The sequence below is a fragment of the Colobus angolensis genome, unplaced genomic scaffold (genome assembly GCF_000951035.1).
Source record: "Colobus angolensis palliatus isolate OR3802 unplaced genomic scaffold, Cang.pa_1.0 Scaffold120, whole genome shotgun sequence".
In the NCBI taxonomy this organism is placed as follows: Eukaryota; Metazoa; Chordata; class Mammalia; order Primates; family Cercopithecidae; genus Colobus; species Colobus angolensis.
The window spans coordinates 227,093-244,107 of record NW_012113142.1 but is presented as its reverse complement, the minus strand read 5'-3'; the positions used below and the strand labels follow the sequence as shown (position 1 = coordinate 244,107).

Below are 17,015 nucleotides of genomic sequence, written 5' to 3'. Positions count from 1 at the left end.
ATTTAGTGAGACTCTATCTCTACAAAAGATGCAAAAGTTAGCAGGGCATAGTGGTGCATGCCTGTGGCCCCAGCCACTGGGGAGGGTGAGGTGGGAGGATGGCTTGAGCCCAGGACGTCTGAGCTGCAGTAAGCTATGATCACACCACCGCACTCCAGCGTGGCATACAGAGCTAGACCGTGTCTCACACCAAAAAAAAAAAAAAAAAAATTTCCTGATCTGATGAAGGGACCTGCGTTGAGTCTTAGGGCCCTTTGCACTCCAGCTGCATGGGACTGTGGTATGGTGGGGAGGGCCTGGCTGAGGGCTGCTGGCCTCGGAAGAGCCCCACCTGCTCTCTGGGATCCAGGTTGGCTGCAGATGTCACCATGTGTAGGGTGTGTGCGCCACCTGGTGGCCGTTCTTGAAACTGCATTTCCCTGGTTGGGAAGGTCTCGCCAGCCATCCCCTTTTGAGGGGCCTGGGTCCCCGGTGGGATGGGAAGCCCCCTCATCCTCCATCCCCGAAGAAAGATTTGAAGAATGTGGGCATGGGATAACGCTCTGGGTGTGAGACTTTAGGGATAGCAGCTCCAGGGGTGGTCCAGGGGACCAGAGTGAGAGAGGTTCCCCTTCCCATAGCAGACCTGAGCTCGGCCCTCCTCCCACAGCCTTCAGTCCCCTTCCCCAGCCTTGGGACTGGCCACTGGAGGCCACCTCTGTCATGCCTCTCTCCTCCCTGCTCTGCCCCTGCTCCCCAACCCGGCATCAGAATAGACACATAGAACAGAGGGGAGGGGAGAGCGCTCACTCCAAAGGGCTCTAAGGGCAGAGAATCATGGAGGCAAAATGCCCCTGGCTTGCTGGGTGACCCCAGGGGTGTCACTTAACTTCTCTGAGTCTCAGGTGTCTCCCCTGTAACCTCAAGGCTTCCAAGCTTTGTGTGAAGATTAAGAATGGTATCTGTAGGCTGGGTGCGCTAGCTCACATCTGTAATCCCAGCACTTTGGAGACCGAGGCGGGTGGATCACTTAAGGTCAGGAGTTCAGGGCCAGCTGGCCAACATGGTGAAACCCTGTCTCTACTAAAAAATACAGAAATTAGGCTGGGTGCGCTGGCTCACACCTGTAATCCCAGCACTTTGGGAGGCCAAGGCGGGCAGATCATTTGAGGTCAGGAGTTCGAGACCAGCCTGGCTAACATGGAAAACCCCATCTCTACTAAAAATACAAAAATTAGCCGGGCTTGGTGGTGCGTGCCTGTAATCCCAGTTATTCGGGAGGCTGAGGCAGGAGAATCACTTGAGCCCAGGAGGCAGAGGTTGCAGTGAGCCGAGATCATGACACTGCACTCCAGCCTGGGTGACAGAGAGAGATTCCATTTCAAAAAAAAAAAAAATTATATCTGCATTTGAAAGATTTTCATATCTGCTATGAAAATATTTAATAATTGGCACAGTGCAGATCCTGACCACTCATGGTAGACCCCAGCCTTCAACTCCTGGATTCAGCCTTACAGAGCCACTGCGCCTGGCCAGATCATCTACTTTTTAAGATAAACTAGAAATCCTGGCTTTTAGGTGAAATCTCCCAGTTTTGAACTGTTAGCTTAATTTTTCAAAATGCCAGGTGGCATGTCTGATCCAGAGAGCCTCGTGTGTGGCCTCTCTAGGGAGACCCTGGGATGCCGTGCCTGAGGCCCCTTCGGCTGCCCCAGCCTGTCCTCTCTGCAGCCCTCACTCACCGGCTGGGCCCGTGGGCCTTCTCTGTCGTGGCCCCGGGTGAGCCAGAGGGATGGCATCAGGGAAGAAGTCCTCGTTCCAGGGGGGAGGGGTGATCTGGGGAGCCGGCAGGTCGTTGTCGGGGCTCGAGGGCCGTTCTGCTGCTTCTAGCAGGAGGACCTGGGCCAAAGGAGACAAAGAATCAGGTCCCCGTCAGGCCAGGGCAGGGACACGTGTGTGCACCCCATGAGACCTGCAGCTGTCCACGCTGCGTGTGCCCTGTCACGCTTCTTAGTGGGAGCACCTCACCCGTGGCCGGGGTTCCCTCCATCCCAGCTCTCTCCTCCTTCTCACATTAGGAAAGTCTTCCTGGACCCTCAGGTTCAAGCAGTGCCTTTCGGACACTGTCAAAGTCCCTGTGCTGGCCAGGAGCGGTGGCTCATGCCTGTAATCTCAATACTTCGAGAGGCTGAGGCTGGAGGATCACTTGAGGCCAGGAGTTTGAGAACAGCCTGGACAACACAGTGAAACCGCCATCTCTGCAAAAAATAAAAAAAATTAGCTGGGCGAGGTGGCACACACCTGCAGTCCCAGTTACTCAGGAGGTTGAACCCAGGAGTTCAAGGCTACAGTGAGTTACGATTGTGCCACTGTGCTCTAGCCTGGGCAACACATCGAGACCCCATCTACAAAAAAAGAGAGAGAGAGAGAAAACACACACACACACACACACACACACACAAAGAGAAAAGGAAGGGAAGGAGGAGAGAGGAAGGGTGGGTATTAATACGCCCCTTGTGGCACATGACCTTTAGAAGGTTTTCCAGAAAAACGCGAGTGGCCACGATTGCTTGGGACCAGCCTGCAGTGCGGCCCCATCTCTCTCCACTTGAGGGAGGCAGGAGTCAAAGGTGGCTGAGACCCAGAGCCTGGGACCAGGAGACTTGCTCCTTCCTTTAAAGACCTGAGAGACAGGACTCAGAAGCCCCGTGAGTTCCTGCTGCCCCCAAGGAGGCCGGCAGGAGGCGCTGTGTGCCAGAAATAGGCTCAGGGTGGGCGGAGATCCCTGCTGGGAACCTGGGTGGGCCCCCGGACCGAGGGACGTGAGGGACCCGCTGGGCTGAGCTGAGGGTCCACGGTGCACAGGCAGATGATCTCCCTGAGTAGCCCCTTCACCAGTTCTGCAGCGCTCCTGGGCCTGGGGGACAGTCCTGGGATCCCTGGGGACAAAGTGGCCTGCTCTGGGCTCCTCCCCAGCAGGTGCACCTCCAGGGTGCACTCAGCGGCTGCTCAGGGCTCTGACCCTGCACCCAGGGTTCTGGCTGGGCCCCCTGGGCTCAGGCCCCGCTGTGGGCTGCAGAGCAGGCTCTCCCTCCACCCCACTATGGGACACAGCCCTCTGATGGCCTGGATGCCTGGCCCAGGGCCCCTTGACCCCCAGGGCCAATTCTTTCAGCCACTCCCCTTTCTGGTCCTTAGAAGGGTCCATGAAACTGGGAGGGTCACTGTGGAGATATCACAAATGAGATGGAAACAGAGGTTCAGAGACTGCAAGTGACTTGCCCGAAATCACCCAGCAAATGGGCGGTCAGGCCGGGATCCCAAGTGGTACCTCATCCACCAAACCACAGTTTATCCTCCCAACAGCTCTGCCTCAACCCTGGCTGAACTTCATGGAGTCACAGAGAGCTGGGGCAGCTGGCTCAGATCACACAACAGTGAAGGGTGGACCCCAGTCTCCTGAATCTCCGGAAGGAGGAAAGGGTTCCAATTCCTGTCCTAGCCGCTGGCATCCCTGGAGAAGCTGACAGGCCACAGCCAAGGTTAGGGGCTCTGGGGAGGAGCAAGGAGACTGTGGCTGTCAGGTCATGTGATGGAAGGGGCCTGGGACAACCAGCGCAGGGGACAACCAGCGCAGGGGATTTGGAGACGCGTCAGGCCCTGGTGCTCCCGGGGCTGGGGGCAGGAGGTGGGGTGAAGGCTGAAGCGTGTCTCCCGTTTCAGGCCTGGCTGCTGGGAATAGTAGAAATGCCCCCAGTCGAACAAGGGCATGGGAGAGGGGCAGGCTTGGGAGTGAAAGTGGTAAGTTGGGGTGGGGTGGGTTGCAGTATCCCGGGGGGACCTCAGATAGCCATAGTTAACAGGGGGCGGTCCCAAGGACTGGGAGGTGGAGGTAGGGGACCATGACAGGAGGCGGGGCTGGTGGGGGGAGGCTAGGGCGGAGGAGAAGGGAGCAGGGTGGAGCCTGGAGAGATTTGGGGAGGGGTCCTGCCTTGGGCTCCTGCAGGCATCCCCTATAGTTCCCCATTCTTGGCAAAGCTCTGGCTTCCCCTGAAGTGACCTGCCAGCCAATACAAAAGGCCTAGCTCACTCCTTCATGAGGCACGTCCCACCGGGACACCCCTGCTCACAGAGCCTGCAGACCTGGACAGAGGGGCCCTGGTTGGAATCTGCCCTGGCCAATGTCTCAGCCCTCCTGGCTTGGCTGTGGCTGACCTGGAGAAATTGATCCTATTACTGCCCAGGCATGAGCTCACCCAGGCGGGCAGCCGTGGGCGTGGGGACCCAGCCCAAAAAATCCAGGCCACGGCCTTTGGGGGCAGTGGCCCTGATGATGTCATTGCGGCCTGGCAGACTGGCCAGGGCACTGCCCTCTCCACACCAGAGACTGCTGGGACTCTGAGGCTTCCGTGACTCTCGAGTACTGTTTGCGGTCCATGAAGTCAGAGAGTAAAGCCCGGGCCAGGAGAGGGGAGGGCAGGCCGGAATCTTCCTCGGTGCCCTGCTGGCCTTCTGCCCACCGGCCCGTCCCAGGAACAGAGGGTGGCAGAAATCCTGGACCAGCTCCTAGGTCCGCACCAGTGGGAGAGCAAATGGAGTGGACTCTGTGGGTTGCCTTGCCCCTGCTGCCCCTTATTCCCTTGCTCCAGAACTCCCTCTTGTGCCTCTGTGCATGTGGCCCAGGAAAGGAATCAGGACTGACCTGAACCGGGCCGAGCAATCCCTTTCTGCTTGGCCAGGTACTCAGTTTCCCAGCTCCCTTGCAACTAGGAGGTGGTTACTTCACCCAGCACAGGCTCATGGAACATAAGGAGTCTGTTGGGAAGCTTCACCTCACCCTCCACTTCCTGCCTTTACATACAAGGTGAGGATGTGATGCCTGGAGCTGCAGCAGCCACTTTGTAATCATGAGGCATCAACCAATGCAGACAAAAGTCAATTCACTAAGAAGTCAGCGAACAGCCTGGCTTCCTTGGACACCAAACCAATCCTGAGACCACCTCTACTCCTGGACTTCTTGTCAAATAAACAATAAATGTCCTTATGGAATAAGCTACCATTGGCCAGGTTTCTCTCATTTGCCTCCTTCCTGACATACCAAAGCAGACTTCTTGTCTAAGGGAGCAGAAGCCGAAGTGTCCAGGCTCTGGGTTGCTGCTGTTTTATGCAAGCCATCTGATTTCTGCTTCCCTGTCTGGGATCTGCCTGCCTGGTTCCTGTCCTGGCTCTGCCTTCACCCTGCTGGGATCCCAGCCTCTGCCCTGGCTGACCCCTAGTCTCTGATCTGAGCTGAAAACACAGCTCTGTGTCCTGGCTCCTGCAGACTCACCTGACCTTGGCACGGCCTCTAGTGCCACTGGGGTGTCTTGGCAACTAACCCAGCTGGTGTTCCCTTCCCCTCTCCAGGCCGCTGCCTCTCGGGGCCCTCTGATCTGGGCCATCAAAGCTCCCTATGAGACTGGGCACAGTGGTTCACGCCTGTAATCCCGACACTGGGAGGCCGAGGCGGGCAGATCGCTTGAGGTCAGGAGTTTGAGTCCAGCCTGGCCAACATAGTGAAACCCCATCTCTACTAAAAATACAAAAATTAGCTGGATGTGGTGGGCACCTGTAATCCCCACTACTCAGGAGGCTGAGGCGGGAGAATCACTTAAACCTGGCCCAGGAGGCGGAGGTTGTAGTGAGCTGAGATCACGCCACTGCACCCCAGCCTGGGTGATAGTGCGAGACCTTGTCTGAAAAACAAAACAAAACAAAAAGCCTCCAAGAGGCCCTCTCAACACAGGTGGGCATGGAGTGGGTAGGTGGGCGGCCAGAAAGTGCTCCAGACAAGATGCAGGAGCTAAGAGAGGAGTCTCCCAGCCCCTACCTAGAAATGCAGACAACTATCAAAAGGAGGAGGGCTGCAAAGTTCCTCCGTTTCTGCACGCCCCAGGCCCAAGCTATCTCCCCCAGCTCCCCAGTCAAGAGCTGCCTGTGCTTCCCCACTCTGGACCAGCCTCAAAATGAAGCGACTCCAATTTCCATTTTCCAGGCCATCCGACTGAGATCCAGAGGGAAGGGCTGGCCAAGGTGGAGTGAAGGAAGGGTGGGAATCCTGGCCTGGGCTTCTGCCATGCACTGCTGTCCTTCCCTCCAGCCCTCGAGGTGCACAGAGAGGACACAGCCCTCTCGCTCAGCGTCACAGGGCAAGCCCTGCCCCGGGCCTGCCGCTGGAGACCATGGAGCTGGGGCCCTTAGTGGAGAGGGTGTCAGGGCCAGGAAGGCCACAGGGAGGAATTGCTCATGATGGGAGGGCGTGGGCCAGGTGGGTGGGGGACAGCTGGCCAAACGCCCACCCTCCCCTAGAGCTGCGACTTTTAACACCCACAATACTGGGCTGAGGCCAGGGCCGCTGCTCTGCGCCAAATCACACAGAGGCTTCCGGGACTAGGAAAATGTCCACCAGGTTGGACATGGCTCGGGGACCCCGCCTTTTCTAAAATCTCAGATGCCAGAAGCTCACCCCTCAGCATTTTCTGCTGCACCCGTTCCAGAGGTCCCGGCCCAGCTCAGCCCATGTGGAAACAGTTGCTCCCTGGAACCCTCCACTCCTGTCCCCCGAGAGTTAAGACTCCAAGGAGAGCAGACGGGTCTCTCTCATCCCAGGCCTGGGCCGCTGGGAGACCCCGCCCACCTACGGAAGGGCTGGAGGACAAGGGAGGCCGCGAAGGCATGCCTCGGGGCCCCCGTCACTGCTTGGCACAGATGTCTGCCGCACACCTGTGTCTGTGTCTGTAAGGCGGGGACAGTAACGTGGCTGCCGTAGGTGACAGCACTAATCCCTGACTCCTGGTCAGCACTAGACCATTTCCAAAGCCAGTTCCCACTGCCATCTCCCTGCAGACTCTCAACAGCTCTGCCGGGCTGACGCTTTATCCATTCTACAGATGAGGGGCGGGAGGTGCTCTGAGAGAGTCACCCAGCTGGCGGAGGGCGGTCCCACACATGTCTGACTCCAAGCCATGCTCACCTGCAACCCCCAGGGCAGAAGTCAGGGCCAAGGGTAATGTGGAGTTGTCAAGGGCTGTGTGTGTTAATGTGTGCACATCTGTGTCATGTGTGTGCATGTGTGTGTATATGTACGTGTGCCCATGTGCATGCATGCAGTGTGTGGGCGTATGCCTGAGTATCTGTGCGTGTGAACATGGGTATTACATATGTGTGTCCCTGTTTTTGTGTGTATGCGTGGGTCTGTGTGCACATGTGCAAATGTGTGTGTCTGTGTGCGTATATATGTATGTGTGTCTCCACATGCGCACAGATGTGTGTGCACGGGTGTCTATGTGTGTGTATGTGTGTCCACATGTATGATGTGGGTATGCATGTGTGTGTGTGTGTGTGTGTGTGCGCTCTTCTGGGTGGAGGCACGGCTGACCCTGGCCCTGCTGTCTTCTAGGGGCTCTTGCTGCCTGGGGCTCCAGCCCCACACTCTCAGGTCCCTGGTCCTCACCCAGCCTCCCTGCCACGTGGCCCTGCTCACACACTCTGGGCAATGCCACGTGCTCCGGTCGCCACAGTTCTGCTCCGGAGAGAGCTCTGCCTCTGGCTCAGCTGATTCCAGCCTCCTGGTGCTGGCTCTCCCCTGGGGGGCCAGGAAATGTAGCAGATCCTGCTGTCCCAAGAGGCTTTGTAGGTATTTGGAGGCTGCCTCATCCCTCCAGATCTGCCCTCCCCGAGGCCGAGCCCCTGTGGCTAAACACCAGAGCCTGCTTACCAAGCCCTCTGGGTGAGAACAGGGCTTGTCCCCATCGGGGCAGATGCTGTTGACGCCCCATGCGCACCCCTCAGCCCCACCTGGCTTTGGCTTCTGCCTGTGGCCACCTGCAACTCTGCCAAGGGCTTTCTCCAGCCACAGGAGCTTGCACAAGCTGACTGAGACAGGAAGTACCCTCAGGGAAGTGTTAACCCAGTGAGGGGCAGGAGAGATGTCTGGCTTCATCGCCCTAAGGTGGGCGGGCCCTGAAGTGTGCTCAAAACCACCGCCTCCCAGAGGGAGTGTGAGATGGAGCCCCAGGTGTTCCACAGGTCACCTGCCCATGAACACACCTGTACTGGGCATACCCTTCCCTGCCTCTCTCCCTGCCCAGTGCTGCCTGGGGTCACTGCCAGGTAAATTGCTTGGCCTTTATGGATTCCTCATCCACTGAGGGAGTCTTCTTCCTATAGACTGGGCTGAAAGCTGGTCACTTCCCAGCAGTTCCTCCTCCACGGAGTCTTTTCCCATCCGTTCCTCTGTGCCCAGCCCCATTCTGGAAGTGGGAAGAGTGGCCCTGGAGGGACAGAGACTCCCTCCTCTTTCCACTGTCTTCTGGGTGTCCAATCTCCCAGCCGCCAGGTCCCAGGAGCTCAGCACCATTCTGCCCTGCCCACAACCAGCCTGCTGCCTGGGACCTCCCAGCCCAAGAAGGCCACGCAGATCCACCAAGGCCTGAACAGTACACAGTACCTGGGACCAGCTGTCCAAGCCTGCTGGGAAACCTGGGGCTGGGAATTCCACAGCCACACCAAGTGATTGCCCGACGCCTCTCCCCACCACCCCAGGTCCCCAGGCAGCTCCCCAGGCCCAGACTCTCCAGCCCAACTGACCTTGGCCTCCAGTGTGGTCAGTCGCTCACTCATGTCACTGAGCCGGGTGCAGTTCATGCATTCTGAAAGAGAAGAGGAACTAATATGAAAGCAGAGTGTAGACCCTGGGAAGAGAGCAGCCCAGTCACCAGGATAGCCTCTGGGCAGGCGGGCAAGCAGAAACATCTCCAGTCATTTTGCTTGGAAAACTCCTATTCATCCTTCAAAGCCTTACCCTCAGAGACCCCTCCTCCATGCAGCCTGCTGGACCACTGAGCCTCCCTTCTGAGCACGCACAGTACACTGTACTGTCTGTTTATTCAGACAAGGTGATGCTGTGAGCTGGCGAGCACCATGAAGGCAGGGGTCTTTTTCTATTTTGTTCACCTATGAATCTCAGTGCCTGGCACAAAGCAGGGACTCAAAAAATATCTGACAATTGATGAACAGATAGTGAGGTGGGCCCCTGACTTTGAGAACCAGAGTTGGGCTAATAGACACAGACTGGGAAAGGGATGCCAAAGCCAGTCCAGTCGGGGGGGCAATCAAGGAGGACGTCCTGGAGGCAGTGGCATCAAAGATGAGACCTGAGGAATGCACAATAGCTGGCCAGGTTCTGCAGAGAGAAGAGCAAATGCATTCTAAAAGAAAAAGAAATGCATTCTGAAAGAGTACATTTTCCGAGGCGAGAGGAGAGTGAGAACAGGGCAGGTTGGCCAACTCAGAACACATTTGGGGGCCGCCAAGGCTGGAAAGGTCAAGGAGCTCTAACACCAGGGGCCTGGGAAGGGCTGTGGCAGTGTCCGTAGGTCACTGGAGGGTCTTAGGCAGGTGAAATTCAAGGTCAGATTTGCATTTGTAGATGCTCGCTCTGGCAGCAGAGCTTGCAGTGGGTGGAAGTGGGAAGGACTGGAGCCCGGAAGGCCAGTTAGGAGCCTACTGATGCTGACCCCGCCCAAGCACACATCTCTCTGGGCTGTAATTATCTTTTAATGTCTGTCTCCCCGGAGGCCCGAGACCTGGAGCTCTTTAATGATGAAATAGACGGTTCAAAGCTGTTCTAAAGAGCTTTTATTGCTCTAGACGTCAGGGGATGCCTAAAGTCTCTCTCCTCAGCTCAGTTCAAAGCCTGACCCTGCACGATCCCCATCCCTGTTAAACAGATGCCTAAGAGGTATTTGGGTAACTGAATAGCTCCCACTCGGCGCGCTGCGGCTGACCATGGTGCTGCTTGGGAGTGGTGAGAGCTGCAGCTCATGCGTACAGTCCACGGCCCCCCAACACTGTCAGCCTCCCCCTTGTTCTTGGAGCTATCCCTGTCTTTGTTACCGAATGCAAACCACCTTGAAATGTTCCCCATCCTTAAAAAAAAAAAAAACGGCGATTCCTCTGCAACAGATGTTTGGGGAGAAACCACGGGGGGTCGGGGGGAGTCTTAGGACCCTGGTAATAGGTGGTCGAGGCTGTACCCTCAGGGTGCTCAGTCTTGGGTCAAGAGGGGGCAACACGCTACTGTCTCCTCCCCAGCAACATGTGGCCTAGCAGAGGGCCCTCTCCCTGCTTCCCTCCCGTCTATCCCTGGCTGGCCCAAGTCAGTGATTTATAAGCATTTGTTAAGGAATAGAACTCTTTCTCCTCCATAAAACCTTGTCAGTACCTCTGATGCATAAAACAGATTAAAGACTGAGGTATAAACACTGAACATTCAAACAACTAGAAGAATATATACAGTTTTCTGACTCTGGGACCAGGCAGGACTTCACCAAAGACACACGATACAGGGATGTGGCTTTCTGGTTAAACATGGTGGATTGAACACAGGTTCCCTTCTGTTTTCTCTCAGGAAAGGGCTGATAAAGAAATAAAAAGGTAGGCCGGGCACGGTGGCTCATGCCTGTAATCCCAACACTTTGGGAGGCTGAGGCAGGCAGATACACAAGGTCGGGAGATCAAGACCATCCTGACTAACACGGTGAAACCCCGTCTTTACTAAAAAATACAAAAAATTAGCCGGGCGTGGTGGCGAGCGCCTGTAGTCCCAGCTAATTGGGAGGCTGCGGCAGGAGAATGGCATGAACCCAAGAAGCGGAGCTTGCAGTGAGCCGAGACCGTGCCACTGCACTCCAGTCTGGGCGACACAGTGAGACTCCGTCTCAAAACAAACAAACAAAAAAAAACAAGAAATAAAAAAGGTATAAAATCCACAAAGCAAAAGGAAAGGCGGAGGGACCTCCTGGCAGATGAACAATGCAAATACTATTTTGCAAGCTGCATGCAGCCAGGTGCGCCAGCCAGCCTTGCAAACCCAAGGTAGGGATGGAAACTGGGAGCCACTGGCTCTCCTGGGGCTCAAGAAACCCCAGATGGGGCAGGGGAGGGAGTCCTCCCTGGAAACAGGGACCCGCCGAAGAGGAAAGACCCACTGACACTGACATTTGGGGACATCCCTGATGAAATGGCAGAGTCCCTAAAAGACCAGCCTCTGTGAAGTCCCCAGTCAACAAGGCCCTGGTGTCCAGGGTGCTTTCAGTGCCTGCTTTTTTTTTTTTTTTTTAAGACAGTCTCACTCTGTCACCCAGGCTGGAGTACAGTGACGCAAACTTGCTCACTGCAACCTCCACCTCCCAGGTTCAAGTGACTCTTCTGCCTCAGCCTCTCGGGTAGCTGGGACGACAGGCATGCACCACCACACCCGGCTAGTTTTGTATTTTTAGTAGAGACAAGGTTTTACCATGTTGGCCAGGCTGGTCTCGAACTTCTGACCTCAAGGGATCCACCCACCTCAGCCTCCCAAAGTGCTGGGATTACAGGTGAGAGCCACGTCGCCCAATCTAGTGCCTTCCTCTTAAACTTACACAACCAATGATTCCTGCACTGCTAAAATAAGTCCTTAATGGGAAAGGCAGAGATCAAAATGAACAGGGTTCCATTTGTTCACCTATCTACCCACCCACCCAGCTACCCATCCTACATCTCATGCTACCCCAGCCCTAAACACCCCCATCTACCCACCTATACATTCACCCTGCTCCTCATCTGTCCACCTCCTCTCCTCTACCTCTAATCATCTCTCATCCACCTGAAGGCTCTGCGGATGTTCCTGTGACTGGATGACACTGTGTCAACAGTCTAATACTGATGGGGAGAGGGGCAGGGCTGCACAGACCCAAATACCTGCCTTCAGGGGTTACTTGAAAGCAGAGATCCATGACCCCTGTCTACTAGCTGTGTCCTGTGGGTTGACCAGGATCACTTGGAAAAAGCAAGACGGAACCTAAATGTCCATCAGTGGTGGATTGGATAAAGAAAATAAGGTACATATATTCTGTGGAATATTACACAGCCATGAAAAAGAATGAAATCATGTCCTTTGCAGCAACATGGATGCAGGTGGATGTTGTCATTCTGAGTGAACAAACTCAGAAGCAGAAGATCAAATATTGCATGTTCTCGCTTATAAGTAGGAGCTGAACAAGGGGTATACATGGACATAAAGATGGGGTATGAGGATTGAAAAGTTATCTATCTGGTACAGTGCTCAACATTTGGGTAATGAGGCTGGGCATGGTGGCTCATGCCTGTAATCTCAGCACTTTGGGAGGCCGAGGTGAGAGGATCACCTGAGGTCAGGAGTTCACGATCAGCCTGACCAGCATGGTGAAACCCTGTCTCTACTAAAATTACAAATATTAGCCAGGATGGTGGCAGATGCCTAAAATCCCAACTACTCGGGAGGCTGAGGCACGAGGATCGCTTGAATCCGGGAGGCAGAGGTTGTGGTGAGCCAAGATCGAGCCATTGCACTCCAGCATGGCCAAAACAGAGCAAAACTCCGTCTCAAAAACAAAAAACAAAAAACATTTGGGTGATGGGTACACTAGAAGTCCAATCCCTACTATTATGCATGTAACAAACAAGCACATGTAATCCTCTGAATCTAACATAATTTGCTTTTGAGACAGAATCTTGCTCTACTGCCTGGGCTGGAGTGCAGTGGTGTAATCTTGTCTCACTGAAACCGTTGCCACCTGGGTTCAAGCGATTCTCCCGCCTCAGCCTCCCACGTAGCTGGGACTACAGTCATGTGCCACCGTGCCCTGCTAATATTTTTGTATTTTTAGTAGAGACAGGGTTTCACCATGTTGACCAGGCTGGTCTCGAACTCCTGACCTCAGGTGATCCACCCAGCTCGGCCTCCCAAACAGCTGAGATGACAGGCGTGAGCCACCGCACTTAGTCTTAAAACAAAATAACATATTTTAAAAAGAAAAGAAGGATGGGTGCGGTGGCTCCTGCCTGGAATCCTCGTACTTTGGGAGGTTGAGATGGGTGGATGGCTTGAGCCCAGGAGTTTGAGATCAGCCTGGTTAACATAGTGAGACCCTGTCTGTACAAAAAAATACAAAAATTAGCCAGGCATGGTGGTGCGTACCTGTAGTCTCAGCTACTTGGGAGGCTGAGGCGGGAGGATCACTTGAGTCCAGGAGGCTGAGACCAGCCTGGGCAACATGGTGAAACCCCTTCTCTACAAAAAAAAACAAAAATTAGCAGAGACTGTGGCATGTCCCTGTAGTCCCAGCTACTTAGGAGGCTGAGGCAGGAGGATCACCTGAGTCCAGAAGGTTGAGGCTGCAGTGAGCCATGTTGGCACCACTGCACTACAGTCTGGGCAACAGAGCGAGACCCTGTCAGAGAGGGGAGGGGGAAGGGAGAAGAGGGGAGAGGAGGGAAGGGGAGGGAAGGGGATGGAAGGGGAGGTGAGGGAAAAGCACCTCTCCAGCCACACAGGAAGACATCACTCCACCCTTGGGGCCTGAGGGAAGAGGAGGAGGAGGTGGACATGGGGAAGTTACAAATGACAGCCCTGGTCTGTCCAGGAACTCCGGGCAAACTGCACAATCTGGAGGCTTTTAGGGGCCTTGAGCAGGGCGTTTCCAGGGCCTGAGGCAACAATTAGGACCTGCAGGTCCCTCCCCCTGCAGTGGGGAAGGTCAGTGGATGGAGGGAGAGGCCCAGCTCTCGCAAATACCTATTTCTGGAAATTGTGTTGGGCCTGGGCCCAGTTTTCTCTGGCACTTGGCACCCTGCTTGGCAGGTGAGGAGCAGCTTGGCCAACGGTGGACATGAGGGTTGTGGGGTGGGTCCAGCTCCCCAGCTGTGGTGAGGCCCAGGAGGCCCAGCCAGCTCTGACTCGCCACACCACCCCCATCCCCCGGCCCGCGCTCCAGAACCAATGGGATTTTCATTCCCTTGGCGTCTGTCATTGACAGGCAATTAAAGCATGTTTGTTTAACTTTCTCTGATTATTCACTGGAGTGCTGGAAACATGGAAATGCTGAGGGGGGTGCTGATCCTGTCCCCTCCTGGCTCTGATTGGAGGAGGCCCTGCCTGAACTACCCTACTATGTGGTCTCTAACCTTCTGGGATTATGAAGAGTCCCACGTGTCCTGCCACTCCGAGAACACACTGGCCCTGGAGCACCTGGGGCCACAGCGCCTTTCCCAGTGTCTAGGACCCACGCGGGGAAAACCTTTGCCAATAGGTGTATGTTGGAAGTGTCAACGTACCAGGCAAACCATTGTGTGTTTGTGGATGCACAAGCACATGCGTGTGAAAGAGACAGGCTGGACGCAGTGGCTCACGTCTGTAATCCCAGCACTTTAGGAGGCTGAAACCCCGGCGGATCACGAGGTTAAGAGATCAAGACCAGCCTGGCCAACATGGTGAAACCCCGTCTCTACTAAAAATACAAAAAGAAAATCAGCCGGACGTGGTGGTGTGCGCCTGTAATTTCAGCTACTCGGGAGGCTGAGGCAGGAGAATCGCTTGAACCTGGGAGGCAGAGGTTGCAGTGAGCCGCAATTGCGCCACTGCACTCCAGCCTGGTGACAGAGCAAGACTCCATCTCAAAAAGAGAAAAAAAGAAAAAGAAAAAAGAAAAAAAGAGAGAAAGAGACAGACAGAGACATAGAGAGAGAGCAGGCCAGGTGGGATGGCTCATGCGTGTCATCCCAGCACTTTAGGAGGTCAAGGTGGGAGGATAGCTTGGGCCTAGGAGTTCGAGACCAGTCTGGGCAACATGGCAGGATCTCGTCTCTAGAAAAAATTTAAAAATTGGCTGGATGTGGTGGCGTGTGCCTGTAATCCTAGCTACTCAGGAGGCTGAGGTGGGAGGATTGCTTGAACCTGGGAGGTGGAGGCTGCAGTGAGTTGTGATTGTGCCACTGCACTCCAGCCTGGGCTGGAGATGCAGTGTCCTTTTGAGATGCTGTCTCAAAAGAGAGAGAGAGTTGATTGTGTGGTGTGTTCATTGTAAAGAGAACTATAGAGACCTGGTTCTAAGTCAGCCAGGAACTCGCTGTGTGGCTTGAGACGCCCTCTCTCTCTCCACACCTCAGTTTTCCCATCTATAAAAGGGGTTTACACTGGATCAGCTCCAGAGGCCTCAGGCTCCGGGACTCTTCACTCTTGCCACTGGTGACCTTCTCCTTGGCCTCTTACTTCCGGGCTCTGCTCACCCACTGCAGGACGACAGTTGCCAAATCCACCTGCCATCTGCCTTTGGTCAGCATTGCTTCTGTTGATGGCTCTGCTCCCAGAATTCAGGACCCACCTTCCAAATGAGGCTGGATTCCCAAGGCCTGGGCCCTGAGACGGGATTTGCAGATAGGGCAGGAGTTGGTTATTGCAGGGAAATGTAAAGAGGCAGCCGGAGTCTACTTGGGCCATAAGACGCCAGTGGGAGGCAAGGCACATGGATGGTCCTGTCCCCAGAGGCCCAGCTCCCTCCGTGAGGGGCCTCAGAGGGCGGCCTGCAGGCAGAGGGCGTGCGCAGGGTGGGTGTCCCCAGTAGGCCACCGCAACCAGGGCCCAGTTGGAGGAGATCCTAAAAATCTACCCAGAAGGCTGGGCCTGGTGGCTCACGCCTATAATCTCAGCACTTCGGGAGTCTGAGGAGGGCGGATCACCTGAGGTTAGGAGTTCGAGACCAGCCTGGCCAACACAGTGAAACCCCATCTCTACTAAAAATACAAAAATTAGCTGGGTGTGGTGGTGGGCGCCTATAATCCCAGCTACTTGGGAGGCTGAGGCAGGAAAATCACTTAAATCTGAGAGGCGGAGGTTGCAGTGAGCTGAGATCACGCCATTGCACTCTAGCCTGGGCAACAAGAGCAAAACTCCATCTCAAAAAAAAGAAAAATCCATCCAGAGAACTTTGACCCCAGCCAAGACTCCTGGACCCCGTTAGGGGAAGAAAACTCCAAGGAGGTCACTGGGGGTCAGTTGCTGTGGGGATGAGGTTGGGGACAGGCCAGTTAGGTTGGCTGTGAGTGCTCACAGGGGACCACAGGAATGAGGAAGTCCACAGTGGACTCAGTTTCCCCAGTGTGACAGAAGACAGAAAACAGCCAGGCTGAGTCTAACACAAATACATCAGGCACCTTTCCATGCTGCTATGCACAGGGTCTTCCCACTCCACTCAAGAGGTCTGTCTCAGGACACACATTCTTTCTGGTCTCCCTCTTCCCCCATGGGGCTTCTGGAGGTCACTAAGGACCTTCCTCTACTGGTCAGACTTTGGTCACCTCACCCTCTGCTAGAAACACGGAACCGTCCGCACTGGCCTGAGGAAAAAGTCCTTGGCATGGCTAAGCTTAGTGCCCCTGTCTGCCCTGGTCTCTCACCATCACACCTGCCAGCCAGGCCAGTACCACAGTGAGGCCACACCCCATCCCACCAGGCCACACCCTCCCAGCTGGGCCTTGGCCCCTCCAACCAGGCCCATTCCCTCTAGCAAGGCCACTCCTCCTCTAGCCAGACCACACCTCCTCCAGACAGGCCATGCTCCCTCCAGGCCACGCCCCCAACTAGGCTACATCCCCTCTAAGGAGGCCACACCTCCTCCAGCCAGACCATTCCTCTTTCAGCCAAGCCATGCTCTCTCCAGCCAGGCTATGCCGCCTCCAGCCAGGTCATGCCCCTCCCGCAGGCCACACTCTCCCAATTAGACTGTGTCCCCTCCAACCAGGCCACATCCCCTCCAGCAAGGCCACACCTCCTCCAGCCAGACCATTCCTCTTTCAGCCAGGCCATGCCCACCAGTCAAGGCCACGCCTCCTCCAGCCAGACAACACCCCCTCCAGCCAGACCATACCTCCTCCAACCACACCACGCCTCCTCCAGCCAGGCCATGCCCCGGAGCATTCCCCAGTCTCCAACCTTTGCACACACAGTTCCTTCCTCTGGACAGTCCTATTCCCTACCTCCCCCTGTTTCGCAGTTCATCCTTAAAAACGCAGTTCCGGCCAGGCACGGTGGCTTATACCTTCCATCCCAGCACTTTGGGAGGCCGAGGTGGGCAGATCATCTGAGGTCAGGAGTTCGAGACCAGCCTGACCAACATGGTGAAACCCTGTCTACTAAAAAT

At 55.4% G+C, this 17,015-nt stretch overlaps 1 protein-coding gene across 2 annotated transcripts in view; it reads right to left on the bottom strand.

The window, feature by feature from the left end:
• The window catches only part of COL26A1 (collagen, type XXVI, alpha 1), a 237,950-nt gene that overhangs the window by 15,740 nt on the left and 205,195 nt on the right, over positions 1–17,015 (bottom strand). For both annotated transcript variants that reach the window (XM_011929902.1, XM_011929911.1), the window contains exons 4-5: positions 8,608–8,669; positions 1,722–1,878 (exon numbers count right to left, since the gene is read on the bottom strand). In XM_011929902.1, the coding sequence (XP_011785292.1) occupies positions 1,722–1,878; positions 8,608–8,669 (219 nt within the window). The remainder of the gene's footprint in view (positions 1–1,721; positions 1,879–8,607; positions 8,670–17,015) is intronic.